Source organism: Lentinula edodes (genome assembly GCF_021015755.1).
Source record: "Lentinula edodes strain Le(Bin) 0899 ss11 chromosome Unknown C8R40scaffold_46, whole genome shotgun sequence".
Classification (NCBI taxonomy): Eukaryota; Fungi; Basidiomycota; class Agaricomycetes; order Agaricales; family Omphalotaceae; genus Lentinula; species Lentinula edodes.
In genome coordinates, this window is record NW_025764352.1 from 329,753 (window position 1) to 357,394 (window position 27,642).

The window sequence follows — 27,642 nt, forward strand, 5'->3', positions numbered from 1 at the left end:
GACATCGTCAGGAGTCGGACGCCTATTATCAGTACATTAACTTACACATACATTAACGACGCAAGAGGCGTACAATACAATACCGGACAACGGTACATCACAGATCGAAGTGATGGTGGACCGTCTTGAGGAGGTGCTCCCTCCGCTTTAGCAACTCCTGCAGTGCACTGTGCCTACATGTTTCCGGCATGTTCTTGATAAGGAACAAATCAGCAGCGAGGAACTTGTGTATTTCCTGCAATCGTCGAATCCCATCTACCTTCGGGAACGGAATCTTATCCTTCTCAGCCAACCATTTAAACCTTATCCGCCAAACATAGGTGCATCGTTCTGGGTACATGCATCGCGGAGAATGCGTGTAAACAGGTGGTTTGGAGGCTATCTGGTCCCACCAGGATCGGAGCGAGTGATACCCGCAATGTACATGAACTATTTCAGCCTGTGTCAGATGGGAGTTGAGGTCAATACGCTGGCCGCTAGAAAGTTTCGACTCCAACTCCATCATGACTGCGTAGAAGGCGTGTCCGAGGAGCTTCAGAAACGGTTGTGGATCGTAATCCCAACGCGAGGGCTGCGCTACCCTGATAGCAATTGTACGGTCAAGTTCTTTTGAATGCAATCTATTGATCCGACTAGTAAGACTCGTGTCATTGCAGGAATTTGAATGGGATTCACCTCCAGGTCCACATTTGCATTAAAAATGCGAACAGAGTGTTATTATGGACGCGGATGGTAATTCTCAACATCCGAACGAGTGAATCGGTTTTGCAAGACAGAACAGCAGAATTTGTTCCTTCTGCGATGACGGCAACGACAGTTGATTCAGCTCTCATTTGAAGGTAGTGAATCGAATAGTGTCTTGAAAGTTCTTCCACGTCGAGTAGACATTCAAGGTCTTCTTCGTCGCGGGGTTGCGGCAATGAACTAGGTACGAGGTAAAAGTCAACAAAGCGGCGCCACAAAGACATTGGACATACCACTTACTCAACACCTAAGCCCCAGAGAAGGTGATCAAATTGCCGAGCTGTAGGACCATGCAGCATAATAGGCGTGTCAGCGTCTCTGTTTTCCAAAACAAGCCTCCTGAACGTGGTCGAATTTTCACATAAAACCGCGACGTTAACCTATAGTAAAACCGCCTCAATGGCCGAGTAGGGAACAGAGCTTGACTAGTACGTACCCTGCGCAATACTGATTCTACTCCGAACGTACGAAACTTGAGGCTATCGCATTTTCTGTGAGCAAGCGAAGGGTCCATTAGCGGAGACTGAGTAATAGTCATAGCGAGATGAGAAGGGCGTCAAAAACATGATAACGCATTCAAAGGCGCGCTTTTAAAGATCGGAGCTGATGCTCGGATAGTCAGAAAGGCGATTAACAAAGGACTAAGCAATGCCATTGGACCTCATTGGACCATTATCTGAAGGCAAAGGTAGATCAGTCCTGAGTACTGGTCAAAGCATTATCAACGCGTCATTGTATGAACGGGCGGAAGGAGCAGCTGAAGTCAGCTGTGAGACCCAACCACAAGTCTTCAATAATCAAATGCAATCGCAGTTGCGAAACAAAGAATTCCAAACGTTGAATTTGCCTTGTCATTCACCATAATCACGTGGCGTGACGTCGTCACGCAACTATTCAGAAATATAAAGATAACATTTGCTGAACAACAAGCAAAAGTACATAAGTTGTACATAGTGTAAACTCGTAAAGATATGATAGGAATATGGTCGGGAGCTAGAGTATAGAATGAATGCTTAGTATCATGAACCCAAATGTGGAAGTTATCTATCGCTCCTTGGCTACTTTGAAGAAAGCCTGTAGACGCGGAAGGTTATATTAAATCGAATTCGAGAGCCCTTGGAAAAAGAACATTAAAGCTTCGCCGCCTGACTTTCGGCAGCCTCAGCTACCTTCCGTATTCGCTGGCTCCTGCTTACTACATCGCGCAGGGTCTGTTTGTGGTTCGGTCGCCACATCGTTGTTTTTTGTGATTTCGAGGGAGTCGTGGTACCATCTGATACCTCTGTTTCCGCCTCCGTGTTTGAGGATGAAACCGGCACCTCAGGTAAGCGTTCCTCCGATAGCCATTGTAATAGCCAGGGAAGAGGTATACCCTGCTTTTCCCCATTTCCATTCGAATTCCGCTTCCCTTTGTGTTTCGGCTGATATTGTGAGTTCCACACCCCTAGGATGATTGACATCTCCCCTCTAGCTATCTCTGCATGGAGCCCATCGAGTTGTTTCGGTAAGATGTCATGTTGTCGACGGGCGCGCATGCGACCTACGTCAGCCTCATCGACAAGGGTGGATAGGTATTCGGGCGAGTTGATGAAAGTTTTGGTTGAAGAAGATGAGGAAGATTCGGATGACGATGACACAGCGGAGGGATCTCGTTTATGGTCTGGGGTAACATCAAGATTGTCCGTATCACTATACTCCGGAGAATACCCGTCCACCCTCGGTTCAATATCGCCTACTAGCTTTGGCACCCATTCCTCTTTAATCTTGATAGGACCATACTTCTCACCATCCGGAGTGTTCCGGTGAACCAAGCTCGCGTCATGCTCGACTCGACCGTGTAGTCCGATGAGATACAGGTCGATTACACCGCTAGGGCTTATGCTACCGTCAGGGTTTTGAACACGAAATAAGGATAGGTCGGATATGAAGGGAATGCGGATGGGGGATCGTCCGATAGCGAGGAAACCTCCAGTGACGAGAACCGTAGCGAGAGTAGAAGAGAGACCGTAACAGGCTTTTAGGCCGCGGAAGAGGATAGAGAAGGTGAGGTTACGTCCGTCACGGGGGCTGTATAGAAACTTGAGTATACATGCATGGATATTAATTGGGATGAAGAAGATGCGCACATAAATCCGTGATTGGCCATCGTATTTAATGCAGGGCACACAGAGCGTATATCACCTTTCTGAGGTGGACAGTATGCGTGAGTCTTTCCAGTAACGGGGCAGGTCCCACCAGAATGTTCGTGCATTGGAGGATGGTCTGCAGGCAGTGGGAAAACCGTCGATGTTGCAGAGACTATCGGAGAGGAAGCTGAAAGGGAATTTGCGAAATTGTCGATTGTGAGAGTGTCCGAAGGCATGATTGCTGGGGCTTGAGATTAGAATGGGGGTAGATAGATATAGGTGATTGGATAGGGCTTCCCCTAAGAATAGATTAAAGATGTTTATAATGAAGTAATTTAAAGAGAAGTGGGTAGAACCTACCAGATGACCGACGTGTGAATGACCTCGGGAGTAGACGCGGAGTAGAAGAGAGGCTTGAGAAGGGCTGAAGGGAGTACTTTTCTCGAGGAACGCGACAGGAACTGGACGAAGTTTTTGAACTAGTTTGAAGCGAGTAAGAAAGGTTGAATATCTTTTGGACAGGTCTTTAAGTGTTTTTTTGGCACAGGGCGCGAGCGCTCGGTCCTGCTCGCCTAAAAAGAATAAGCATGTCCGCTCTGACAAGATCTGAAGAAGATCACCTGAATTTCGGATGTCAGAATATAGTGGATCAATACGAATTTCTTGATGGAAATCTGCATGATTATTGATGAGTTGAGAACTCAAGTACTCACCGCTCACTTGGTTTGAAAGGAACCTCTAACAAAGGATAGCCACTACCTTTGTATATCCCAGGTATATCCTTCCTTCCGGTTACCGGTTCCAATCTGCGCTAAGGGCCTAAGGGCGATAAGAAACAAAACAACGCGAGTATGTTTGATTGAAAAGCGGCGTTGAAAACCCTGAAAAACCGGGTTGAAACCAATCGGTTTTTCCAAATTTCCGTGTATAGTTCCACTTGGGCCGCGTCAATATGGGGTCGGCCAATTTCTGTCGGGAACCTGAAGTCTGGCCAGATGTAATGGGAGCCATATGATACAGAAGATTATTGGAACTTGAACGTGATGATAGATGTGCAGAAGTGAGCAGCACTGCATTAATCATTTGGATCTCCTGCCGGCAGCCCGGCAATCGTGATTGCCATATGGCATGGGAAGGCCGTGCGCGGCCGTTGCCCTCAGTCTCTGCCCTTCTCTATCTGCCTCATCAATAATCTGAACGTTGGCCTGAGCGTCTTAATGTGCGCACGAAAAGGGTCATTGTAACCTTGGGGGATGGTTCAGAACTCTAATACATATGCCAAACTTTTCCGTCTTCAACATCAAGATCAATTATAATGGGCATGCTCGTATCCAAATATCAGATGTGCGGTTTCCTGTCATTCATCATTCTTCAAGTGAGGGTGCTAGAGGCACTGATATTCAGGAGAGAAACTGTTTGGAGTTCTATCATTACGGAAAAGTGCACCGGTGTTTGACTAACGCACAAGCTCAGTGTTTAAGGCAGTGCGTTTCAATAAATCCTGGTGATGCATACTAGTCCTTATACAACTTCAATAGAGTAAATGACTCGAGCTAGAACAACCAAGGCCCACGTATCTCTCCAGTAAAATTACGACTATGAAACGACCAAAACCGTTACAGATTTTCCATGGAACGCTCGAAAACCTTGACGTCCACAGCTATTCTGTAAACTCACTCAAGCGTACACCTTTTCCTTCCACCCTGGTAAAATCTGCGCCGTTTTATGCTCTGGCTTATCATATCCAGTCCTCTGCCATTTCTGTTTCGCAAATGTCCATTCTGTTTTCCAAAAAAAACAGTCACTCAGTCAATCCTCTGGGACGTCCAAAAAACGTTAGAATGATATGAAGATTTCGAGACAGACCTTCCATAGTGGGAACCGGGTGCCCACTAACCTCAAAGTCGTTCCCGGTGTACCCTTCTCGTTGAAGCAAAGGGGAGTCCTTGATAGTCGCTAGCGGGATGTCGTTGTGTGGCCTAAACATAGCGAAAGAAAAACAACATTTTAGTACTTCTGGCGAAACGCAAACACAGCAACAATCTCGAACACGACGCACCGGGAGAAATACAACAACCCCAAACGGTCGACATGCTGTTGATCAATGGGCGGGACGGCAACTCTACATAGATCATAAAGAAGCACAAATGGAGAAAATCATATCAGTGGACTTTTCGTTCGGGCGAATCAAGATCGCAAGTTATATCGGCTCAATGACGGTAACATACCGATGAATAGTACTCTTCACATAACCCCCAGTCAAGAATTGCAATGCATCGCAAGCGTTCACAGTCAGTGTCGCGTCTTGTGGCTTGACCCATTTCCACTCGTTCGTCGAGGGATAACGGATTTGTAAAGCCGCCACGGGTTGACGGAAGAGGAGGGTGAAAGATCCTAAATCTATTTCCCGGAATTCACCCTTAAACCATTCCTCTACATAAGCATATGAAGAAGCAGCTTACCGGTATGTCCTTGGACCCAATTATCTATCAACTTGTTTTCCTCAGGTGTGTATTTGCCGTATTTCATATATCGAAGGTGATCCTAGGATCAGTGAACTTTCAGTTTTGACGCGTTCGGGAGTAGAATATTTATGTTACCTCGCTTTTCACAGGATATTGATGAATTTTAGTGAAATAATCCTCCGGCAACTCCAATGCTAGAGCAAGAAGGACAAACAGAGGATCGAGGACTTCGGAGTGGAGGGACTGCATAAAGTTAAAACAAAAACGAACCGTGTGGGCCGCTTTAATTATCGGAAAGACACAAACTCAACTTAGGAATCGGACTCACCCTTGCGAATTCCTCGATTTCTTCAATGTGTTCCTCGATCATGGCAGGATGGTGGTGCTCGAAATCGCCGTTGAACTCTATACAAGATGAATTGTCAAAGAAATTCAAGTTCATGACAATGGACCGGACTTACTTGGTATGTTATACACTTCCACTCTACTTCGCAGACCTGACTTCTCATTGACACTATGTCATAAAATTCAGGAAATGCCACCAGAGCAATGAAAGAGCAAACTACGAACACGCGCTGTCTATTTCCTACATATCCATTATAATTCCCTTGTTCTATCAGCCCATCGGAAGGGGTCAGCCGTTGCTTTAAAGACCCTCTTCAGCATGAACGGTTACTCACCTACCCCCTTCACAGCAAACTCGTCCTTTTCCTCCTGTGGAAGATCATAGAACGCTTTGCCCAACGCAAACTGCCTGTTTACTCGTTCTTGGGAAATATTAAAGTTCTTTACATAGAAGAACCCTTTTTCCTTCAATGCAGAAAGGAGGATGTCTGCTTGCGCGCGTTTGCCTTCAGGGGTCGAGATTTCACCTAGGTCCACTGTGACTAGGTCTGCCCAGTCGAGGTTTGCCTGAAATGACGGAATGAGGATTGTATAAGTGAGCTTTTTCTTCCAAGTTCGCTATTCATTGTCAGATGGGATTGGCTAACCTTGGTCTCAGCGACATAGTTGTAAGACCCGAGTTCTGGGACGGGGACGGGGACAGGCATACTGGAAGTTCGAAGTCAAGGTGAGCTCGGAGGTTCACTGGATAAGAATACGAGATTCTGCTGAGATACGCTCACAGGTCCTATTTAAGCACGAATATGGTGGGAGCTGGACAGTTATTGAGTTGCTGAGTGATGCTCTTCGGTCGACTGGAGTCAACTGATCTTAAACTTGTGGTATTTCAAGTTTGGGTGCAAATACATCATCTGTAAGATAGATTGCGTACGAATCACAACAAGGATAACTGCGCTAGGGAATCACTTTTGACGTTGTCTGATTATCTTGGAGATGAGAGAATATTCCTTCGATATGGCGTGCGAGGGTGGCACATACGCTACTAGTTGTTTAGTGGCGGACGATAGTGAAGACTGGACGTAGATTCGAATCATATACATACTTATCTATGACCCCCGCAGATCCTTTTGGCTTGTAGGTTGAACTGCTTGCCGGAAATACAATAAATACATACATAGGAGACCGCTGAACTGACGGCGTAGTACTTGCCTCCATAACGGGTTGTAATTCTGCCATTATGTTGTACAATGGGACTTGGACTTGCTAGTAGAAGAGAAACTTCTTAAGGCTCACAGAGCCACACAATTCATGGCCGAGTTGAACGTTTTCACAGCTCAATATATTCCACATATTACAACACACTTCGCACTTGGACGAGACTGTCTGGAGTGCGAACTGTGTCTGTTCATGTCAGTACTAGAATCCATTTGTTTCCCAAGCTGATGACCATCCGACTCAGGTCATGAATTATCATCCTAGATTGCGATTGCGGAACTGAGGGTTGAGCATTGTATTGTTTATCAATATCCGTGATTTGAGCAAATTGAATGTATTTGGGAACCGCGTACTACTGCGTAGAGGAAGAAAAGACTTCAAGGAAGGAAATACTCATAATACATATAGGCTCGCGGCCTCTACTTTCGTGGACCACACCTTGCTTAGTGTATTGTAGATTGAAACGCGGCGCGCACAGGGCGCGCGGCGAGTGGATATATATAGGGCCTTCAGATGCTATGTAGGTGAAGGATGGTGAGCTGTGGAACTTTTAAAAGAAAGCAAGTTTAAAGTGTACCTGCACATAAAAAATGGTCCAATTCCGGGGTAAATTAGACCCAGAATAGACCTTCCAAGCAATATACACGGTCCTTGTGGAAAAGCGCCGAGTCCGGTGTGCACACACGATGCAGCACTTGCTGTCCTTCTACTTTTATGTTATTTTCGGGGATGCTGAATCGAGAACTATCGAGAATGATTCAATGTTAAATTTGAGCGTCAGTTACAGATGATGTATATAAGGGGAGCGCAATATTCTGAGCAACCCAAGTTACTGCTGGCCAGTTACCTCCCTAGAACTTTTTTTTGTAGATACTCGGCGAGACTCTCGCCCGTAGCTTCTGCTCTCGAACCCATTCCTCACAACCCTTGATCTTTTCTACACTCGAACGTTCTACACCAAATCGAGGTCCCTCCCCGTTCACCAACACAACAACGACTGAAATCATGATGTGTTTGCACCTCGCATCTGTCCTCCTTGCTATCGTCGCCATGACGCATCTTAGCTTTGGAATTCCTATCACTGTGAGCAGCCTTTCTTTCTTCTCTTAACGATGTTACATTTTATACAGTCTTCTGGGGTGGACGAGCCCTCTCAAATCCTGTCCCGGGCGGGATCGGACGTGCAAACGGTTCTCATCTCCTTCAACAAACCTGGACCGGAAGGGACAAAAGAGGAGGAAGCGGTAACAAACACAATTCAGATGTTATTCGATGATGCACACAGTGATACTAAAGGGGTCATTCCGCCCGTGAAGCTTACATTCAAGAACCATCTCGCGACAGGGCGGAAAACCATTGCTTTAATCCCGATTACCTTCACTGGCTTGGATATATATGCCGAGGAGAATGTAAGGCGCAGGCGGATGTCTTCCAGAAGGTCTCCTGGATTGAGGATTCAACTGGGAAGCGAGTTTACGAGCAGGTAATGGGGCATTGACCAGTCATTCTACCACAAGGCGAGTGACCATTACCGACTATTCCATATTGTAGTAAACTCTGATTGTCGAGTACATCTTTATGATTATGTAGGCAGTACGGAAAAGGTGGAACAGCCTGAGGTTGAGTAAATGCATTCAGGAATATATATGTTGCCATTTGGGTGGTTGCCTGATTTCATAACGGAAACTTTAAGCCACGTAGTCGGAGAGAACGGGAAACAAGAAGAATATCCGTACGGACGCCCTGGTCCTTTTCCGACCACCTGTAGAGGAATTTGATGCAGGCTTGCGCTACATGGTGGTTGATTTTGAAGACGGGTTTCCTGCTTTAGAGTTTTGTTCCTCGGAGGTTGACATCACGAACTTCCCTCGCTCATTCGAATTGTGGGTTGTTATAGCTTCGTATAGTGATCGTTGAACAACGGTAAAAGTTCTCTGGAGTCTCGGGTAAGAGGTCACTGAATAAGCACAGACAGAGAGAATGCATCCTTGGAATCTGGATGCATTTGAAAGAGTTTGAATGGTAGTTACGTGGGCCATCGCGCCATTGTTGCCCTTGGGTCATGGATGCTTGCAAATATCAGTCCCAAAAAGGAAATTCAATGACGAAGCGTGTTTGGTCGGATCATGCGATTGTGAAATGATTCGTAATCTCGCCCAAGTATCGCGGAGAGTCAGACAGCGAAGCTTGAATGAAGAACTATAAAACCGTCGACATTCCCCTCTTTCTCATACCACTATCCTTTAGCGCCGCAAATGCGGCAATCCCCGACTCTGAAAGGGTTCAACATTTTGAACTTGTAAAATGGACAATTGATAGGTTGAGAATGAAGTACAGAAAGAAAAGTCATTTTGTAAGATATATTCTAGTGGTATAATGTATACAGTGATCTTGGAGTCCTTGATACAAAACATCAAGTTTTGCTTGTGACTCTTTCTTATTTTACAATGTCTCAAATTTAAGTATCTAGAATCAAAGTATAGTATATTAAGATAAGCTCACTATAATCAATGCTAAAGGACAAATTTTGATTAATTACGAATCAAATTGTATTAAGGGTAATTGTCATGGTTTTGGAGTCTGTTAAGATCATGTACACTGTGAAGCCGTGCCAGAGGCCACAAGGTGTCTAAGAGCAGAAGGTTGAGTGGGACAGTAGTGAAGTTATTAACAACACCGCCGTTACGCCGCTAGTCCCCAGAGATTGAGAGTAAAGAAGGAAGAGAGTCAGAAGCAGCCAAGCTGGAGTGGCGGTGTTGCCAACAATGAGGAGCAAAGGGAGAGCCTAATAGAAAGGGAATGTGTAGCAAGAAAGAACAATAAGGATGAGATTACAATCAACAGTAGATCTCGGAACACCAAGCGGCAGAGCGGGGCACCGAGGCATGGACTTGGCAGAGTCCTTGATACATCTGTGGTGTTATGTAATACTAACCAAGATCTGTGCTAGTGGCCCATGTCCCTGAATTTTGTCACACCAAATGATAGAGGACTAGGTCTTATACATGCGATTGCAGGCCATTGCACCGCTGATCCTTTGTGGCCATAGTAACTAAAGAAACAGAGTGCAGCATAGTGGAATGCAGGATTATCAAAGGCTATTTGTAACTTTGTCATGTTGGAACATACTCTGTACATACTGATATAGCTGTAATCCCACTTGGGGACCCACATAACTGAGAGACAGTGTTATTACTTGATACTATGCAGTTCTACATAGATCACACTGTTTAGAGTACTCAACTCCCTCAGTTGCTAACTGAGGTAAACTTGAAGTATATTCATATAGATTAATTGCAGTAGATTAACTTGACTTAGCAGGTACCCACAGCTGCCACACCACCAACTGAGATTAAGTTGACTTAACACCTCAGATAAAATATATGCAAAAATGAAAGACATGGACTATTTATTGCCAGCTTCAGCTTCAACAATGCATTGTGAATTGTACCATTTTCATCTTAATTGATAGTTATATATTGTGTAAATTATTCAATATAACAATCTCACCAGAATAAAAATGACAAAGACTGAAATCAATCTTGTGCATACTCTGACATACCCACTGTGAGCTTGTCCTACAAACAAGTGATTCAAACCCAAATCCCAAATACTTGCCAAAGCAGTACTGTACATTCTCAATCAGGGAAAATACATTGAACATTAAACTTGTCAATATTCTTTACTGCCTTAGGCATATAATATAGGGATATATCATTGATAAAAGGTGATAATGACAGAATCTCCAGAACCTGCAACAAATTTCTGCATGAAGACACTGTAGAATGGAACTTTTTGTAACACTCCTGTCTCTTGGCATCTGCAAAACATGGATATTTGGCTAAGGGCCGAGGACAGATCCCAGCCAATCCCAGTACTGAAAGCACTGAGAGCAGGTTGCTCTGAGTGCTTTCACTGCTGGGAAATGCTCTCAACTGCTTTCAGACCCTTAGCCAAAATACAGGTTTTGCAGATGTGGCAACAAGTCTGTCTTGGATAAAATGAGTGACCTAACAAAAATGCTGGCTGTTGCTGATACCAAAATAGACTCTGAGTATATGTTACTCCAATGCAAACAAATGAAGAACTGGAAACTGATTTATACCATTAACCATAAACCAATGTCCAGATCCTTTTTAAAACCAGAGCCACAACTGCATTTTCTTTGAGAAGTCCCAATGACTACAGAAACAGCTCTGGGGATAGTGATACATCATGAGCAGAGCTTGCCTCTAAACTATGACTGAAGACATTATTGTACAATAGATTACACTCTGATGAAGCTATATATACTCACCCTATCAATATCACAGATTGACTCAAGACATTGAATGACAATATCAACTGTGAATTAAGTGCAGTAAAAATGACTTTCAACAAACCTGCATATTGGATATTTCAAGATATATTAGTGATATTACTCTTTCCTTCAAAGACTCAAAATGACTCATTACATCAGTTGCACTGACTCAACATACATGTTTCTCTGCACAGCCATACTCCATTACATATCTTATGGCAGCAAAATTCTATTCAAAATATTACTCGGTCATCAATGACTTGCAGTAAGTCAAATCTTGTTTTACATGATCATATATTCTTGAAAACTCATAATATGACTCTTAATACTGCTTTACAACAACATTTAATCTCAAACTTAGTTCATGCTGGCCAAATGAATGGAGTCATGCCTAGTCATGCCAATGCATTTTACCCCCCAAAAACACACCCTTGATATAACTAAAGCTGTGTTTCTACAGCTTTGCATTCCGATCTACAGACCCGATTTTAATACATCCAAAAAAGGAAATTTCCTGCCAGATTACCGATCGCTACCTACAAGGACCTCCTCTTTCAGAGTCGGTGATCTCTTTCCGCCCCGACTGATCCATAGAAGAAACAGACAATTTGTCTCCAGCCCATTTTCCTCGAAGACTTCTGGCGATGACTCCTTCTATCAATGGCTTTACTAACGGTCATACATTTTCGAATGGCCTCCATGGACACTCTGTACACAAACCTTCACCTATCGAAGGCTTTGGCACGCGCGCAATCCACGTCGGATCTGAGGCTAATCGCGAGACAGGCGCAGTCATTCCTCCAATAAGTCTGAGCACGACATACAAGCAGGATGGAGTTGGAAACCACAAAGTGTGTTTCTCAATTCAACAACCAATTGAATTCAACCTTATCTCAGTCTATAGGGTTTCGAATATTCTCGCTCAGGTAACCCGAATCGCGATGCTCTTGAAAGGGCATTGGCATCAGTTGAGTCTGGCGGTGCACACGCTCTCGCGTTTGCTTCAGGATCTGCAACGACTGCAACGATGATTCAATCCCTTGGTCCTGGTGCTCATGTAATTTCTGTCAACGATGTCTACGGAGGCACTTTTAGATATATGGCAAGAGTCAGTGATTTCTGGTCTTGTCCTACACATCCGTAGTCTTATCTATGCTATAGGTCGCAGCAGATACACAAGGCGTTGAAACCACTTTCCTCAATCTTGAGGACCTCGCTGAAGGCAGTGAAGGCCATCTGACGCTCCTTAATGCCCTTAGACCAAATACCAAACTAATTTGGGTCGAAAGCCCAACGAATCCTACTCTGAGGTTAATTGACATCAGTCGGCTCGCCTCCATATTTGATACCCATTTCGCATCATCACCAACGTCTAGACCCTTACTTCTCGTAGATAACACATTCGCATCTCCCTTCTACACGTCACCTCTTCTTCTCGGTGCCGACATTGTTTTACATTCTCTCACCAAATATGTCAACGGCCACTCCGATGTTGTCATGGGGGCTTTAATACTTCCTCCTCAACATACCATAGTTTTGGAGCGTTTGCGCTTTTTGCAAAATGCTATTGGCGCTGTGCCTTCTCCATACGATTGTTGGCTCGCTCAGCGCGGACTGAAGACTCTCCATCTACGGATGAAGGCTCATGGAGAGAACGCGCTTAAGGCTGCGAGAGCGTTGGAGCAGAGTCCATTTGTAGAGGAAGTCATTTATCCGGGCTACGTACCTCTGAAACGAGGTGGAAACGACAAGGCGGTAGAACGCGCCAAGAGGAGGTATGAGATTGCCAAGCTCAATCTGAGTCCGCATGCGAGAAGGTGGATAGAGAACAATCCCTCTCCTGCATATACATCTCCTTCGACAAACTCTGATTTCGAGCCTACACATCCGCCGTTTCCCTACTCTGGTATGATCTCGTTCCGTCTTCGTGCACCATCACTATCTACTACTCCTGCCCAACTTGCTTCACTTTCGTCGGAACTTCTCTCATCCCTCCACCTCTTCACGCTCGCAGAATCACTCGGTGGAGTCGAGTCTCTGTGTGAACTGCCGGCATTGATGACGCATGCGTCGATACCGCAGGAGGAGAGGGAAAACTTAGGTATTACAGAAGGTTTGATTAGGCTGAGCGTGGGCGTTGAGGAGGGAGACGATTTGGTCGATGATCTAAGGAGGGGATTGGAGATCACTTTCGGAAAGGCCTGAATCCAGGCTCATTGTTTATGCGTTAAACGTCATTTTATCTCGGCGGATACCCTGACTTCAACGCAGGATCTTGTCCGCGTAGATTGTAGAAAGATATCGATTCCGACTCAGCTAAGTACTGTAATTCATAGCAATTTAATTTGGATTTTGTAGATTAAGAGTCCTCAATTCGTACAGGAGAAAAGCAGCAGCAACGCATATCACTGAATTTTATCAGGACTGTCCGCTCGTGATTACATACCTGTCCTCGAACATGGAAGATTAGGGATGAAATGTTCCAAAATTTGCTAGTGGTATACTTATGGCTAAGCGTCTACCGCATTGAGTCTCTTCATTGTCAGTGTCATGCATATGACGAGAGCAGTCGAGGAATCAGTCGAGCCGGCGGCAAACTATTTCCGGCCATTGAGCCTTCTTTCGTATTATTATTCCCTCGAAGAAACTTAGGCTTTGCTTCACTTCTATTGGATGTATGTATAATCCGGGCAACCGTTCTCTTACGGGTGTTCTTCCTTCCCTTTAAAGTTGCCACTACTACGATAAGCGATGACCCCAGATGACTCCAAGAGAACTGCAGTCGCTGAACCAGATTCCGTTCAACCTTCAATGGCGCCTACTCTACGGGAATCCAAATCCATAGACAACTGTTCTCCCAGTTTGATTGCAAAGCTAGCTTCTGGAATAGTACTCGACATACGAGCAAGGGCTCCTTACTATGTCAGGGACTGGACGGACGCTTGGAATTACCGCGTAGTGCCAGCTACATCACTGATATTCTTCGCAAAGTAAGTCGAGGCGCCCTTATTTGCATTATGTCAATCCTAATGAGTCTTACATAGTGTGCTTCCAGGCATAGCATTCTCCTTAGACTTGATCGAGACGACTGAGCAATATGGTGTTGCAGAAGTGCTTTTGTCCTCGTTCATGGCTGCATTCGTATTCTCAGTCTTTGGTGCTCAGCCGCTCACAATTGCGGGCGTCACAGGTCAGCATCTTGTGCTTCAAATCTTGCAATATTATAATCTCGAAGTAAAAAGGACCTATCACGGTATTCAATAAAACGATCTTTCGAATCACTCAAAGCCAACCAGATGCCCCGAACTACCTTCAATTTGTCGGATGGGTCTACCTTTGGGCTGCGATCATTCACTGGGTCACGGCTATCCTGAACTGTGCGTACTCTTGTCATGGTTCTAAGTATTGACAAAAAAACTGATGAAATTTCACTTAAAGGGTGCAACTTCCTTAAATACGTGACACTGTTCTCCTGTGATACGTTCGGCTTCTATGTATCTTGGGTTTATCTTCAATACGGAGTCCAAGTCGTGACCCGACAGCTTGATTCTTCATCATTGCCCGGCGCCCTAGTTTCAATCATTCTCGCTATCTTGATGCTTGCACTATCCTTCCTATTCCAAAGTATTTCGCAGAAGAAGCTGTTCCATCGGCATGTCCGCAGATTTCTAGCCGATTATGGAATGCCCATCTCCCTCATTGCCACTTCAGGAATGGCTTACTGGGGGAGATTCGATGCGACCAACCCAGAAACTCTTCCAATCAGTGGCGCTTTTCAACCCGCAAATGGCAGAGCATGGCTTGTGCCCTTCTGGCAATTAGAAGGAAAATGGGTAGGGATTGCCTTGCCATTTGGCATCATACTCTGGATCCTCTTCTTCTTTGATCACAATGTCTCCGTACGTTGCTCTACGTTGTCTAGGATCTATGCAGATTACCAACTTATGTTCTCAGTCATTAATGGCCCAAGGATCTGAGTTTCCTCTACGAAAACCACCGGGGTTCCATTACGATTTCTTTCTCCTTGGTATCACCACCCTCATTGCAGGTTTACTCGGGATACCTGCACCCAATGGGCTTATCCCACAAGCTCCTATACATACCACGTCACTCCTAGTAATGGGTCGAGTGTCGAAGAAGGACGAGGAGGAGATTCAGAGCTCGGGCTCGGACGAAAATATACTGGGCAATATCCCAGAGTATCGCGAGCAACCCATAGCTGTCGTTGAACAACGCGTGTCAAACCTTGCGCAAGGTTCTTTGTGTTTAGTGCTGCTATCTGGGCCCTTCCTTCACGTTTTAAATCTTATACCTCGAGGTATCAAAGTTCATGAATCTCATCTGTCTGCTTTCTGACGCATGAGTTAGGTGTTCTCGCCGGGTTATTGTAAGTCCGCCCGCATCCCGCGTGATTGTCATTTTATTGAACTCAGGAACAACGTTCCAGTTGGTTTATGGGCGCAGACGCACTTCAAGGAAACGGAATTACGCAAAAAATACTGTATTTCTTCCGCGACAAAAATTTGACTTCTAAAGAAGAGCCCTTGAGGCGAGTTCGCAAGTCCCGCATCATGTTGTTCTTAGCCATCCAGGTAATCGCCTTCGGAGCCACTTTTGCTATTACACAAACCATCGGTGCGCTACTTGTTCCCTTTTTTTGTGGATGGCACCAATATCTTTCTCCCTTTGACATTCCGTCAGCTGCTATTGGATTTCCCATTATCATAATGGGCCTTATTCCTCTCCGGATCTTACTCATTCCCCGTCTTCCCTTCACTACCGATGAGCTCGCAATACTTGATGGACCCACTGCGTCACCTTTCGTGCGTTCTCGTTGTACGCTTGATTCCTTTCCGCTAACAATTTTTTGTGCAGACTATGGAAAGTGTCGGTGGTTCTTTGTAATCGCGAATTTACGAACACAGTCAACTAGCTACCAATGCTGTATCTACATGCTCGAACCCAACTATTATCTTACTTTTGACAGGTTACCTTTTCATGTCAGAAACTTCCGCTTGCTGTATACGCAGTTTATACCAATTTCATGACATTGACAAGATATACCATTACGAGGCTACCGCAGGGGCATTTCGTGAGACTCTTTGCCTTCCTCTACACAAACCTGCCGGTTCGTACCCGGAAATCTATTGCGTTAACGTTCAGAGACGACAGCTGGTCTACAGGAGAGTTATCTACTGACGATCCACATGGCAATGCTGAAAGAGGGAATCTCCTGTCTGATGGAGGTTCCAAAATTCCATAAGAACCGCAGAAGCCTCGTAGGAATTCTTTGCTCGCAACCTTGTTCTCGATCCTACCACGATGAGCAACTCTGACAGTACAGTAATCGGTGTCATCTTTCTCATCCGTCACGGCGATCGCCAAGGTGGGTAGTCCACTCTTTCCTCGTGGGTGTAAGGTTCATCTATGCCATCTTACTGCTAGGTTTCTATCAGAACCCGACGAACTACAATCCTGCGAACACCGTCATTACTCCCCTCGGACTTGTGCGTTCGTTCGTATGCACAGATACGACAGGACGGCTGACTGTTCGGATAGAGAGAGGAATTTATTACCGGCGAATATCTTCGCAACGTTTATCTGAATGCATCCTCTCCATCCTTCATCCAGGGCATCAACAGCACCATTGCGGACCCTAATCAGATCACAGGTGTGTTATTCGGTCTTCATGTGATCTCTAGTGTAGGATTAAAGATCATTATAGTTGTCGCCGATGCTGCAGGAGAGGGAGGTGTGATCATGGTGAGTTTTTTTCTGAAGGCAAAAGGCCCTCACAACAACACATTCATTTATAGAACTCCGCCGAGGCTCTTCTTCAAGGGTTTTTCCCTCCTAATGCAAATTATTCTACTACGTTGGCCAACGGGACGATCGTCGAAGCTCCTTTGGGTGGATACCAAGTAAGCTGTCGATGCATGTACATTTCGTCCCTTTGTTTAATTAAGCATACTACGTTCAACAGTATGTCGAAAGTGTGTTTTAGAATTTGCCTTAGTGATCCTTTTTAATCCTTGGTAATCCTTGGACCCATACTTTCGCAGTCGAATCGGCCTTGGCAGAAAATGATGTTTCGCTGGAGGGATGGACCTCGTGTGCTGTGAGTTCCCAGTCTTATCCGCTTACTTGTTGTATTATTCTGATCGGATCGTGATAGCCCTTCGACAAGGCTACCTCGGAGTTCTACCAATCTGCTGAATTCAACCAAACTGCACAAGATAATGCGGATTTTTTCACCAACCTTCCGCAATATTTGGACGGGAGAAGTGATGTTAACCTAGAGAATATGGTGCGTTTACTTTGAGCTCGCAATGCTATAGTTTTGCTCATTCAAAAAAACTCCCCAAAGTGGAACGTAAGTTCGATCACAGCAAAGCCCGATACCAATCCGTCTATGTGACTCCGCAGATTTTTGATTACATGAACGTGAACTACATTCACAACGCTACGTTCCGAAGCAAACTCCCACCAACCCTGCTCCCTCAAGCTCGTAATTTGGCTGCTTTCCATGAATACGGGGTGTTCACTTCGCCCCAGTTGGATGGTATCGGGAATAGTGCGTCGTTAGTCGGAATAACTCCGACTACTGACAATCTGAAATGTCCACAGTTGGTTTCCGTACTATGCTTCCCGGAATTTTTCAAGGCCTGTCAAGTATCACGAACAGCTCGGACCCGCTCAAGATCTACTACAATGCAATCGCATACAAGTCCTTCTTCACTTTGTTCAGAATGACTGGCGCAGTTGATCAGAGCCCACAGCTGACAGGACTTGGTTAGTTCCTTGGCTTTTACGCTTTGAAATGCTCAGCCATATTGATAAATCATCTCAAGTCAATTACGCCGCATCTGTCAGTATTGAAGTCCGACAGCCTTCGTCTGGCGGCGAGCCCGTCTTGCGATTGCAGTTCAAAAACGGGACTGAAGAGGACGCTCAAACAACATTCAACTGGTTCAATACTTCTGGAGATATCCCTGTGTCTACTTTCACAAATTACTTGGCAGTACGTGGTTAATTGCTTTGAGTACATGAAGCTGGAATGTCTAATTGATGTACCATATACAGCCTGTAGCAATAAACTCCACTGCTGACTGGTGTACCGTTTGCTCAAACACCCAAGACCGAGGCTGTGGAGCAATTTCCGCAGCTGCTTCACAGGCAGCGATCGCAGACCAGGTACACCAGCCAATCAGCCCTGTTGGCGCTGGTTTCCTTGGTGCAGGGCTTGCACTGTTTGTGGCTCTGTGCATGCTCGGGACGTTATTCTTCATTGGTGTGCTGAGCCTAGGCCAACGCAAAGGACGAACCCGTCACAACCAACGCAGCAGTACTCAGAGTTCGGATGTGCGTGCATAGCCCATAATATAACTTATCATAACTTATTGGCCATGCAGTCAAACTCGGTCGAGAAGGCTCATGCCTGAAGTTCCTTGGTCCAATGATATGAATACACAATGATACAAGTAATGCTGGGTTTGATGCATGTAAAGTCTGTATATACAGATGCGCAAAATATCGAAATGGGATACTATCGCCATTCATGTTCACTATCACTATCTATGGTATCTTCGTGAAATTCATCTGCATTGAAAACCATGAGCCGATATACATTGTAACAAAAATGAAAGTTGAACGAACCATTATCGTCGTCCTGGGACAAGTCAGATTCTTCTTCCTCAGGATAATCGTTCGTGTACCATTCTTCGGCTACAAAAAGGAGGCGTGGTAAGGTACGGGTAAGGATGAAGCCGGGATTATTTACCGTTTGAATCTTCATCAGCTTCATCCTCTTCCTCCGAATATGAATCCGAGTCAGAATCTCCAGAGCCCAGCGGTGGAAGACCAGACCTGCAGATCGTCAGATACATTGAATTCCGGGATCTATGCGTGTAGGCCTTACACCGTGCCGACCGCTACAGCATCCATCAACGTTTGAGTATAGGTCCTCGGGCGGTGGTAGAAGATGTCCCAAACATAATCTTCATTCTCGGCAGTCGCAGGTATAGAAGCAGAAGGTGTTTGAACTATTAAGCACATGAACCTCTATCGGCAGCTCGTTGTCAAGACACATACGTTTCAAATAATCTTGCAACAAAATCTCCAATGCAGGGTCTATCTGTTCCTGAGCTGGAGGGTTTTCAAGTACCGCGTCATACATCTTAAAGTCTGAATTGGCTCGCTGGGTAGCTAGTTCCTTTGACGATACAATTTGTGGACTATGCATGTTGAGATATGATAGCCACTTCTCAAAAAGAACGGAGGCAGGGCTTACGGGCTAGCGGGCTTCCGAAGTGGTAAATGGGCCGTCGGCAGTGAGCGCTCGACAATAGTATATCGACGATTATCAATTGTTTGATGTGACTTCGATGGAGGTGTTGAAGCTACAGCAGCTTCTGATGGGGGTACAGGAGCTTTTGCTTCTTGCGAAATAGGCTGTTGGGCTAACATGGACAATTGGAGCTACTTGGTATCTGTCAGATAGTTTCGGAGACGGTAACCGATGAACACACCTGGATTGCCTTTTTCTGTTCTTCATCCTCCCAAACACCTTCCTCTATGGTTTTTGCAAACTTGAATACACCACTTCCTCCTTTTGATTTTTTCCTGCGAGCTCCAGATTCCACGACTAATGATAGAATATTAGATACTGTGGCGCTAACAAAATCAGAGGCAGGGTTCACCCAGGGCATCGAGGGGCTCTTCATTTCTTTTACGCTTGATACGAAGAAAGGTATATGGCTGATCAGGAATTTGGTTGTTCATGACGGTACTTAGAAAAGAGAAAGAGCCAAGGCTGACCTAGGCTGACCGACGCGACAAGCTTATTCCACGTGACTTCATTGGCGTCACACGATAATAGTAAATACCGCCTGGACGCTGTACAGTCTTGTACAGTGGATTTGAAGGTATATCAACATCTTCAATTTGCGATCAGCTTTATAGACAACTTCCTGTGTCCCTAGCTTCCTGTAGCAGATGCGAGCGTTCGCCAGTGCATCAGTGAGAATGATAGGATAGGATAGGATAGGATATGAATTATACTGGCGAGGTCCGATTCCCGAACAACCAGTTTACCATGTACTGTACAATATTACATGATGTTGTACAATAATGGAACACACATATCTAATACAGGGGGGCGATTATGATCATCCATGTCCTGGTTATTGAGGGGAAAAGCGGAAAAAAACCCCTCCCATGGTATCATGAATTACACGGTCTTCCCTGCCTCAATATGCATGCAGTGCGTCACTCCAGCCGATATATTTCAACTGCATAGAATACTTCCAACACCTCATGCACATACTTTGCCAGCAACCCCACAACCCTCTTATCTGCCAGTAACTCCCTAAAGAGCTCCCATCCATCCCCATAGTGCCTTGCAAAATGGGGTATCTCCTGTATTACCCTTTGCATAAAGGCTTTCCTCAGCTGTATGACCTTGCAGCTGTTGCTGCATTCAAACAAAACATGTGCCCCATCTTCCACTTTTTCCCCCTATAGTATCCACTTGCACAGTCTTTCCAAAAGGTTTCTGATTTTTTGAGAAGATCCGCCATATCAAGCAAGTTCCCGAAATATTCAAACATCTATAAGTAGTTTCTTAACCTTCCAACGCTATCAACGATCTCCATTTTTCACGAATTGTAAACGACACACCTCTCAGCTTCGATGTGGAATGGCCTGGAATATGCCCTTTTCGTCCTTCTTGTCATGGTTATGATCATTATGAACATCTCAAGGGCCATTCACTGGCATCGTGTAAGCTTGCGTTGCTGAGCTTCGAGTTGGAGAAGTAGTAGGTCTTGCACTCTTTGATATCATTCGAGAACTCAATCCTTCGCTTACAGCGATATCGATCATGACGACTGATGGTGAGATGCTCCTAAGCATGGAACGTGAACCACACAATGTTCAACAATGGTCTATACAGGTGATAACGTTTTTACGCAAAAAACGAACACCTATGTTCTATTTTATGTTGCGATGACATTCATGATAAACGGGTCACTTACTTTTACAATTTCCTAATATAATTACACTTATTACATCGTTTTAATCCGCCTGGATTGCAGTACATTCACTCTTCATCTCCTACCGGCATTGCCTTGCCTGGACTGCCAGCCGTACGCCAAGCAGCCAAAATCAATGACACCACATCGTCGACGCCCTTGCCCTGCTTGACACTGGTGAAAATAGTAGGACCATCGCCTCGCATGAGCTTGGAATCTCTGTCCATAACCTCAAGGGATGCGCCGACGTAAGGAGCAAGATCAGTCTAGAACGATGAATAGGCAGAGTTTTAGTCTTGCATCAAAGCGTGGATGATTCGTGCCCAACAATACCTTGTTGATGACCAGTAGATCAGATTGGGAAATACCAGGTCCACCTTTTCTTGGAATCTTGTCTCCTCCCTTTGTCGATGCTTCGTAAACACAGATATGCCACTGAGAGGTAGAGGAAATCTCACAGAAACATCAATCACATAGATGATATAATCTGCCAACTCCCTCGAATAGTTTGCAGCAAGATTGTCTCCTCCGCTCTCTACTAACAGCAACTGACATTCAAATTTTGCTTGAAGAGTCTCGAGAGCGCCCATATTCGCGCTGATGTCTTCTCGAATAGCAGCATGAGGACATCCTCCTGTTTCAATTGCGAGGATTCTGTTTTCGGGAAGAGCCCGGTTCTTGATTAGGAATTCTTGATCTTCCCGGGTAAAGATGTCGTTCGTGACTGTCGCTAATACAGCCAGAACATTGAATTAGCCTTGGTGAAATGCAAAGACTAAGAAGTAAAACGCACCGATATTATATTCTTTCCTAAGTTTCTGACACAATGCAAGCGTTAAAGCAGTCTTTCCTGATCCAACGGGTCTATTCAACAGTCAAAATCTCGAAGACGAGGATGCTTGGGTAGTATAGATTGCGGCATACCCTCCAATTCCGATTGTGAATCCTCTTTCTTCAAAATCACGTCCAGAATAATCGGGCATATCGCGCTCAGCATATTTACCTGTTCATATATATCAGTATCAATCATGGTATTTTCGGCGAACAAAGGAGAGCTTACCTGCATCGTTGTAATGTTCATGAGTATGTCCATGATCGTCTGATCCGTGCGTATGAGATGCCCCGCCGTTATGTGAATGAGTATGTTCAGGAGCCGAGGATCCCGAAAGATTATTGATGAATGGAACGTTCATGAAGACTGATTTGATATAAGAAAGGAAGTAAGAAAGCAAAATTCACTTCGAAGTCGAAGGCGTGATCAATGTACAAATAACGAGCGCGGGAAGCCTGAATAAGTAGGGCTCGACGGTCGTCTTTAGAAAGATCTATTCCGTATACGTACTATACGATCTACTAATTATTTGAAGAAAGAGCGTATAAATCCATACCCAATGCTGCCCAGATGCTATCGATAAAGTCATGAAGCCTCGAGTATGCGGGCAAAGAACAGCGGTATAGTAAGTAGGGAATTGGGAGATGTGATTGAAGATATAAACCCCGTAGACAGGCAGGGTCCGTTTCCTCTAACTCCAAACATCCAACAAAAGCCTTGAACGTTCCTTGAGCATCTTCACCTCCGCCGCACCCTCCACTTCCGCCGAGCCACCCTTGGCTTCTCCAAGTACTTTAGCTAGCACTTCCTCTACAGCCTTACTCATGTTCTTCGCGTCTCCGCAGATATACACGTATCCCTTGCCGTTCAATATTGAATCAGCAACGCTGTCTCTTTGCTCCCATATCAAGTCCTGCACATAGATCTTGCTTCCGTCAGGTTTATAAGGAGGCTCGCGAGATAATGCAGTGTGCATGACAAATTTGCCTTTGAGTTCAGATATGTATGAAGGCCATTCGTCTTGGTACAGAAAGTCTTCTGTGGATTTGCGGCAACCGTAGAAAAGAGTTATGCGACCCCAATCGGCAAGAGCGTCTGGTCCATTCTTTTCGATAGAGCGGCGGGCAAGGGCAACGCGTTCTTGGACAAAACCTCGAAAGGGGGCGACACCCTGAGAAATGGACATAAGATAATGGGCATGGATCATAAACAGAAACTTACAGTTCCAGGACCAACCATGATTACGGGGCTCTTGGGATTAGTGGGCAAACGGAATGTGGACCGCCTGACATGAATTGGAGCCTTGTAGATGTTTTCTTGCTTATAAGCTCCACGGGGACCTTCAATGGCATAACTAGGCACGACCGCACCAGCCACGCCGGTACTGCCAAGTAGAGGTGCCTCTTCACCATTAGCAGCATACTTGAGGTTAAGCAGGAAGTTTGATCCAACACCGTAAACGGATCTTTCCGGAACGCGTTCGTTGGGAGTTGACTGGTATTTGAGTACAACGCAAGTGACATGAATAGAATTAGGGTGAAGTTTCGGGCTGGATGAAATGGAGTAATAACGAGGTTGCAAGCGAGGAATAGAAGATACAATCATATCAAAAGGAATAGGCCATGCTGTGGTATTCTCGGGCGTAGGTATAGCCTGAATGTCGTTTCCAGCAGCCAACTGGAGAACCTCTCCAGCTTTTAAACAGCCATTGGCGACGATTTCGTGGTAGACTTCCTTGTTGGTGTTCAATTCCTTGATAGCGGCCTCAGCTTCGGGATTTGGGGCAAATTTGGCGAACGTCCCAAGCATTTGACGACCAGCGAGAGCGCTGATATCGATGTAGTGGCGAAGGACTGTGGCGTAGGTAGTGGGGACTGGGAAAGGAACTTTCGCGAGAGCAGGGTCCAAAGAGTCAATGTTGATGACCTTGTCCTTTTTATCGTAGAGGCCGAGAGCGAGGAGAAGACGATCAACCTCGAGTTCAGAATTGGATGGCCAGACACCGACGTGGTCTCCATGCTGGTAGGTGATTCCAGAACCCTCGATATTGAGTTCGACGTGAACACAGTTTCGGTCTTTGGTATCTTGGAAAAGTTCGCGGGCGACGGTCAGAGGAGCCGGATAAGGATTTTTAGCGTCATGGATTCCCTTGGTCTTCGTAAGTGCACGGGCAGAAAGTTCACCTGAAGAATAGATTAGCATCGGATCGAACACCGAAGTTAAGCTTTCACATACCAAGATAAACCTTTTCTTCTGGGTGGGACTCAAGTTCACGAACAGCGAAGTCGGCGGTATCACCACCCTGGCCCTCTTCAACACCCATGGCGGTAGCGAAAGCCTCCCACATTCCGTCCTTCCATTCCAAGTAGTCTTCTTCCATACTCTTATCGTCGTCACCCTCGCCACGAATACCCATTCGAATAGCCCCCATCTTTTCGAGCGCAGTGTCCACGTATTGTGAGATAACGTTGTAGTGCTCGTAGGTCTTGTTCCCGAGTCCGAAGACGACATATTTAAGACCGGAAAGATCGTGAGCGCCTTTACTGAACTCGAAGGACTCGTCTTGGAGGTTCTGCATGAGCTGGACAGCGTTGTCGGTTGGTTCACCTTCCCCGTAGGTGGCCATGACAAAGAAAACGGCGCAGTCCTCCGGAACAGTATCTAGTGTTTCGAAGTCGTATTCTTCAGGATCGCACACAAGCGAAGTGAGGCCAAATTTTGCCTTGGCTTCCTTAGCCAGACGAATGGCGTATTCCTCTGCTGTACCTGTTTGTGAGCCATAGAAAATGGCTAGCCTTTTGTTCTGTTAAGGTGAAGAGGTGTGTAAGTGTAGATGGTGGACGAACTTGACGACTTACGCCGGCCTTCATCTTTGCTACGAAATCCCGAGGGTTACCATCTGTATCATCAAGAGACCTGGTAGTTGAAGGTGCTACTTTGGGTTTGGAAGCGGCGAATAGTGAATCTCTGAAGAGGTATAAGGCAGCGAGGGCAACACCGAGGGCAAGAATGAGAACATCTGAGGAAGACGTGGACGCCATGGTCGAAGCAGACAAGGCGAAAGGGAGCACTGGTGAGGAAGTATTAGGATTGGCGTCAGCCATGGAAAATATAACGGAGAGAAATGGAAACGGACCAGGGCTTTAAACAACTTCTACGTATATAAGAAAAAAAGAGTAAAGAGATGAAGTCGCGAAAGCCGAGACCCGAGCAGTTAAATTCTAATTTTCTCACACCTACTACGCGTGTCACTTTGAGAATGGCTCCCGTTTCAAACGGAGGTGTACTTCAAATATTGATTTCTTCCCGACATAGATAAGCTCCCCCTTGTACTGGCCTTGCTCTGTTCCATCTCGCCCATTTTTCTTGGTAGTCCCACAGTCCTCAAGACGTAGTGGTTTCCCTAATATTACCCATCTTTCTCGAAGCTCACGGTGCTCACATCCGCTGACCAGTCAGTTCTCGCGTAAGTAAACGAATTGCTATTTAGTACCCCGTTCCGAAACGGGCGTTTTCAGTCCCGAGAACTCAAGGTGAATGGACAGCATGGGAGGATTTGAAAATATTTGCACGTCTTAGGCAGTGTACTTACAGAGCTCAAAGCGATCCGCACAACCCACGATGAGCATGGCAGGAATTGCTATCACGATCTCCTCTTCTCTCCACGGGAGTTTAATGCACATTGAACAAGACCAAGCGTCGAACATAGTTAAAGACGCGGAACGGGTATCCGCATCGCCTGTCGACTTGCTCAAGCTAAACGTCCTCCAGACTGTTCATTTCCAGCACCTGCTCGGTGTCCACACCTACCTCAGACTTTCCGCCGCTTTTGCCTAATCATTCGTATTTGATAACCAAAATCGACACGCCACGTTCTTGGCCATTCTTCCTCGCTCCCTCAAATCCCCTCTAACTATCTATTTCCCAGATCCAGGCCTGAGTCCCTGCCAAAAAACCATCCAATGAGCACCAAAAGCAACAAATCTGCCCCCAAAATTCCCTGGATTGGATATAATTTCAAAAATCCCTGGATTCAGGAATTTTGCCCTGAATTTGTCCAATTAACAGACATTCCTCTTAATTGGGCGCCCAATTAGCAGACATCCCTCTTAATTGAGTGCCTCAATTAGCAGACAATCCTCTTAATTGGGCGCCCAATTAACAGGCAATCCTCTTAATTGAGTGCTTCAATTAACAGGCAATCCTCTTAATTGAGTGCCTCAATTAACAGGCAATCCTCTTAATTGGGCGCCCAATTAACATACATTACTAACTATCTATTTCCCAGATCCAGGCCTGAGTCCCTGCCAAAAAACCATCCAAGGGGTTATATACAAGTTTCGAAAACGGCGGTAGGGGGTCGACCCCTAACTATCTATTTCCCAGATCCAGGCCTGAGTCCCTGCCAAAAAACCATCCAATGAGCACCAAAAGCAACAAATCTGCCCCCAAAATTCCCTGGATTGGATATAATTTCAAAAATCCCTAACTATATTACACCCGGAAAGGGCATGCCCTTTCCCTTAGCGTTTTGGGCCTTTCATGCCCTTTTTCTCATGGAAAGGCAAACCAGCCGGAAACCCAGTCTTCCTAAATCACTCCAAAACCTCTGTTTATGTCTCGTTTTCACTGGTTTGGTCAATATTGATATCATTTTGAGCTCCCATCCATAGCAAAAACCTCTTTTCACACCTTTGGATCTATGGAAAGGCAGTTCTGGTGGAAAGGCAGGTCATGTTCTAAATTCTCATTTACCTCCCTTTCCGGCTGTATATTGCCTTGAAAGCCCTCATTCTCCATTTTGATATGCATTGTAACTCAATTTCATATCCAATCCTCCTTATTTTGTTAATTTATGTCAATTTTGGCAGGCTTTTGAGGATTTGAACCACAATATCACTGGAAAGGCAGGTCATGTTCAAAATTCCCTTTTACCTCCCTTTCCGGCTGTATCCTCTGTTCTAAATTCTCATTGACCTCCCTTTCCGACTGTATATTGCCTTGAAAGCCCTCATTCTCCATTTTGATATGCATTGTAACTCAATTTCATATCCAATCCTCCTTATTTTGTTAATTCAACTCAATTTTGGCAAGCTTTTGAGGATTTGAACCACAATATCACTGGAAAGGCAGGTCATGTTCAAAATTCCCATTTACCTCCCTTTCCGGTGGTCCAGTCTATTCTAAATTCTCAATGACCTCCCTTTCTGGCTGTGTATTCTCTTTACCCCACTTGTGCTCAATATTGATATGCATTCCCACTCCATTTCATATCCAATCCTTCATATTTTCTTAATTCAGGTCTCTTTTGGAAGGCTTTTGAGATTTTGAACAACAATATCACTGGAAAGGCAGGTCATGTTCAAAATTCCCATTTACCTCCCTTTCCGGTGGTCCAGTCTATTCTAAATTCTCAATGACCTCCCTTTCCGACTGCATGTTGCCTTGAAAGCCCTCATTGTTGATTTTGATATGCATTCTGACTCAACTTCATATCCAATCCAGAACCATTCTCAAGGCCTGTGACATGTTAAACAACTGCTTATTACAAAATCGGAAATTGATGCGAGTGCTTGTACTCTGG

General features: G+C 45.3%; 11 protein-coding genes across 11 annotated transcripts; 5 read left to right on the forward strand and 6 right to left on the reverse strand.

The window, feature by feature from the left end:
• Positions 1–97: 97 nt before the first annotated feature.
• Positions 98–1,282, reverse strand: C8R40DRAFT_1175825 (uncharacterized protein; the record flags this gene model as incomplete). The annotated part of the gene is made up of 4 exons (XM_046232394.1): positions 98–620; positions 676–924; positions 985–1,124; positions 1,181–1,282. The coding sequence occupies 4 exons, from the start codon at positions 1,280–1,282 to the stop codon at positions 98–100; spliced, it is 1,014 nt and encodes a 337-aa protein (XP_046081443.1).
• Positions 1,283–1,874: 592 nt separating this feature from the next.
• On the reverse strand, positions 1,875–3,106 carry C8R40DRAFT_1073410 (Chloroperoxidase; the record flags this gene model as incomplete). Its single annotated transcript, XM_046226565.1, has 2 exons — positions 1,875–2,811; positions 2,871–3,106. 2 exons carry the CDS (start codon positions 3,104–3,106, stop codon positions 1,875–1,877), a joined length of 1,173 nt encoding a protein of 390 aa, XP_046081444.1.
• A 1,172-nt stretch (positions 3,107–4,278) lies between these two features.
• On the reverse strand, positions 4,279–6,793 carry C8R40DRAFT_1258281 (Clavaminate synthase-like protein). Its single transcript, XM_046233793.1, has 11 exons — positions 6,328–6,793; positions 6,016–6,247; positions 5,906–5,948; positions 5,797–5,849; positions 5,664–5,740; positions 5,471–5,578; positions 5,333–5,414; positions 5,099–5,270; positions 4,930–4,992; positions 4,737–4,849; positions 4,279–4,651 (listed from the first exon to the last, which is right to left on the reverse strand). The coding sequence occupies exons 1-11, from the start codon at positions 6,385–6,387 to the stop codon at positions 4,548–4,550; spliced, it is 1,107 nt and encodes a 368-aa protein (XP_046081445.1). The 5' UTR covers positions 6,388–6,793; the 3' UTR covers positions 4,279–4,547.
• Positions 6,794–7,900: 1,107 nt separating this feature from the next.
• C8R40DRAFT_1073412 (uncharacterized protein) lies at positions 7,901–8,513 on the forward strand (the record flags this gene model as incomplete). The annotated part of the gene is made up of 3 exons (XM_046226566.1): positions 7,901–7,978; positions 8,026–8,378; positions 8,486–8,513. The coding sequence occupies 3 exons, from the start codon at positions 7,901–7,903 to the stop codon at positions 8,511–8,513; spliced, it is 459 nt and encodes a 152-aa protein (XP_046081446.1).
• A 3,172-nt stretch (positions 8,514–11,685) lies between these two features.
• C8R40DRAFT_1127156 (Cys/Met metabolism PLP-dependent enzyme-domain-containing protein) lies at positions 11,686–13,784 on the forward strand. Its single transcript, XM_046229047.1, has 3 exons — positions 11,686–12,046; positions 12,100–12,303; positions 12,357–13,784. Exons 1-3 carry the CDS (start codon positions 11,840–11,842, stop codon positions 13,398–13,400), a joined length of 1,455 nt encoding a protein of 484 aa, XP_046081447.1. The 5' UTR covers positions 11,686–11,839; the 3' UTR covers positions 13,401–13,784.
• Positions 13,537–14,110, forward strand: C8R40DRAFT_655941 (uncharacterized protein). Its single transcript, XM_046235787.1, has one exon. The coding sequence runs from the start codon at positions 13,673–13,675 to the stop codon at positions 13,958–13,960; it is 288 nt and encodes a 95-aa protein (XP_046081448.1). The 5' UTR covers positions 13,537–13,672; the 3' UTR covers positions 13,961–14,110.
• Positions 14,007–16,100, forward strand: C8R40DRAFT_1057275 (bicarbonate transporter; the record flags this gene model as incomplete). The annotated part of the gene is made up of 9 exons (XM_046225138.1): positions 14,007–14,185; positions 14,240–14,385; positions 14,438–14,572; positions 14,634–15,094; positions 15,150–15,513; positions 15,564–15,582; positions 15,643–15,830; positions 15,897–16,018; positions 16,071–16,100. The coding sequence occupies 9 exons, from the start codon at positions 14,007–14,009 to the stop codon at positions 16,098–16,100; spliced, it is 1,644 nt and encodes a 547-aa protein (XP_046081449.1).
• Positions 16,101–16,517: 417 nt separating this feature from the next.
• Positions 16,518–18,569, forward strand: C8R40DRAFT_1057243 (histidine phosphatase superfamily; the record flags this gene model as incomplete). Its single annotated transcript, XM_046225135.1, has 12 exons — positions 16,518–16,581; positions 16,641–16,702; positions 16,755–16,866; positions 16,921–16,958; positions 17,012–17,123; positions 17,258–17,313; positions 17,371–17,502; positions 17,563–17,568; positions 17,622–17,769; positions 17,823–17,987; positions 18,047–18,216; positions 18,279–18,569. The coding sequence occupies 12 exons, from the start codon at positions 16,518–16,520 to the stop codon at positions 18,567–18,569; spliced, it is 1,356 nt and encodes a 451-aa protein (XP_046081450.1).
• Positions 18,570–18,741: 172 nt separating this feature from the next.
• C8R40DRAFT_1175832 (uncharacterized protein) lies at positions 18,742–19,976 on the reverse strand (the record flags this gene model as incomplete). Its single annotated transcript, XM_046232395.1, has 8 exons — positions 18,742–18,794; positions 18,852–18,920; positions 18,976–19,061; positions 19,114–19,237; positions 19,287–19,429; positions 19,486–19,673; positions 19,724–19,839; positions 19,895–19,976. The coding sequence occupies 8 exons, from the start codon at positions 19,974–19,976 to the stop codon at positions 18,742–18,744; spliced, it is 861 nt and encodes a 286-aa protein (XP_046081451.1).
• Positions 19,977–21,294: 1,318 nt separating this feature from the next.
• C8R40DRAFT_1175833 (urease accessory protein UreG) lies at positions 21,295–22,419 on the reverse strand (the record flags this gene model as incomplete). Its single annotated transcript, XM_046232396.1, has 6 exons — positions 21,295–21,492; positions 21,560–21,628; positions 21,685–21,956; positions 22,020–22,090; positions 22,151–22,229; positions 22,287–22,419. The coding sequence occupies 6 exons, from the start codon at positions 22,417–22,419 to the stop codon at positions 21,295–21,297; spliced, it is 822 nt and encodes a 273-aa protein (XP_046081452.1).
• Positions 22,420–22,749: 330 nt separating this feature from the next.
• Positions 22,750–25,099, reverse strand: C8R40DRAFT_1057404 (putative cytochrome P450 oxidoreductase; the record flags this gene model as incomplete). Its single annotated transcript, XM_046225149.1, has 4 exons — positions 22,750–23,229; positions 23,280–24,241; positions 24,294–24,861; positions 24,917–25,099. The coding sequence occupies 4 exons, from the start codon at positions 25,097–25,099 to the stop codon at positions 22,750–22,752; spliced, it is 2,193 nt and encodes a 730-aa protein (XP_046081453.1).
• Between the last annotated feature and the right edge of the window lie 2,543 nt (positions 25,100–27,642).

Bases quoted from the DNA above. Each gene is read 5' to 3' on its own strand.
- C8R40DRAFT_1258281 (XM_046233793.1), bottom strand. From the start codon at position 6,387: ATGCCTGTCCCCGTCCCCGTCCCAGAACTCGGGTCTTACAACTATGTC. The intron at 5,949-6,015 runs GTGAGTAACCGT...ATGGGCTGATAG, and splicing joins GTTTGCTGTGAAGGGGGTAG to AACAAGGGAATTATAATGGA. The intron at 5,415-5,470 runs GTAACATAAATA...CACTGATCCTAG, and splicing joins AATATCCTGTGAAAAGCGAG to GATCACCTTCGATATATGAA.
- C8R40DRAFT_1127156 (XM_046229047.1), top strand. From the start codon at position 11,840: ATGACTCCTTCTATCAATGGCTTTACTAACGGTCATACATTTTCGAAT. The intron at 12,047-12,099 runs GTGTGTTTCTCA...CTCAGTCTATAG, and splicing joins ATGGAGTTGGAAACCACAAA to GGTTTCGAATATTCTCGCTC. The intron at 12,304-12,356 runs GTCAGTGATTTC...TCTATGCTATAG, and splicing joins CTTTTAGATATATGGCAAGA to GTCGCAGCAGATACACAAGG.
- C8R40DRAFT_655941 (XM_046235787.1), top strand. From the start codon at position 13,673: ATGTTCCAAAATTTGCTAGTGGTATACTTATGGCTAAGCGTCTACCGC.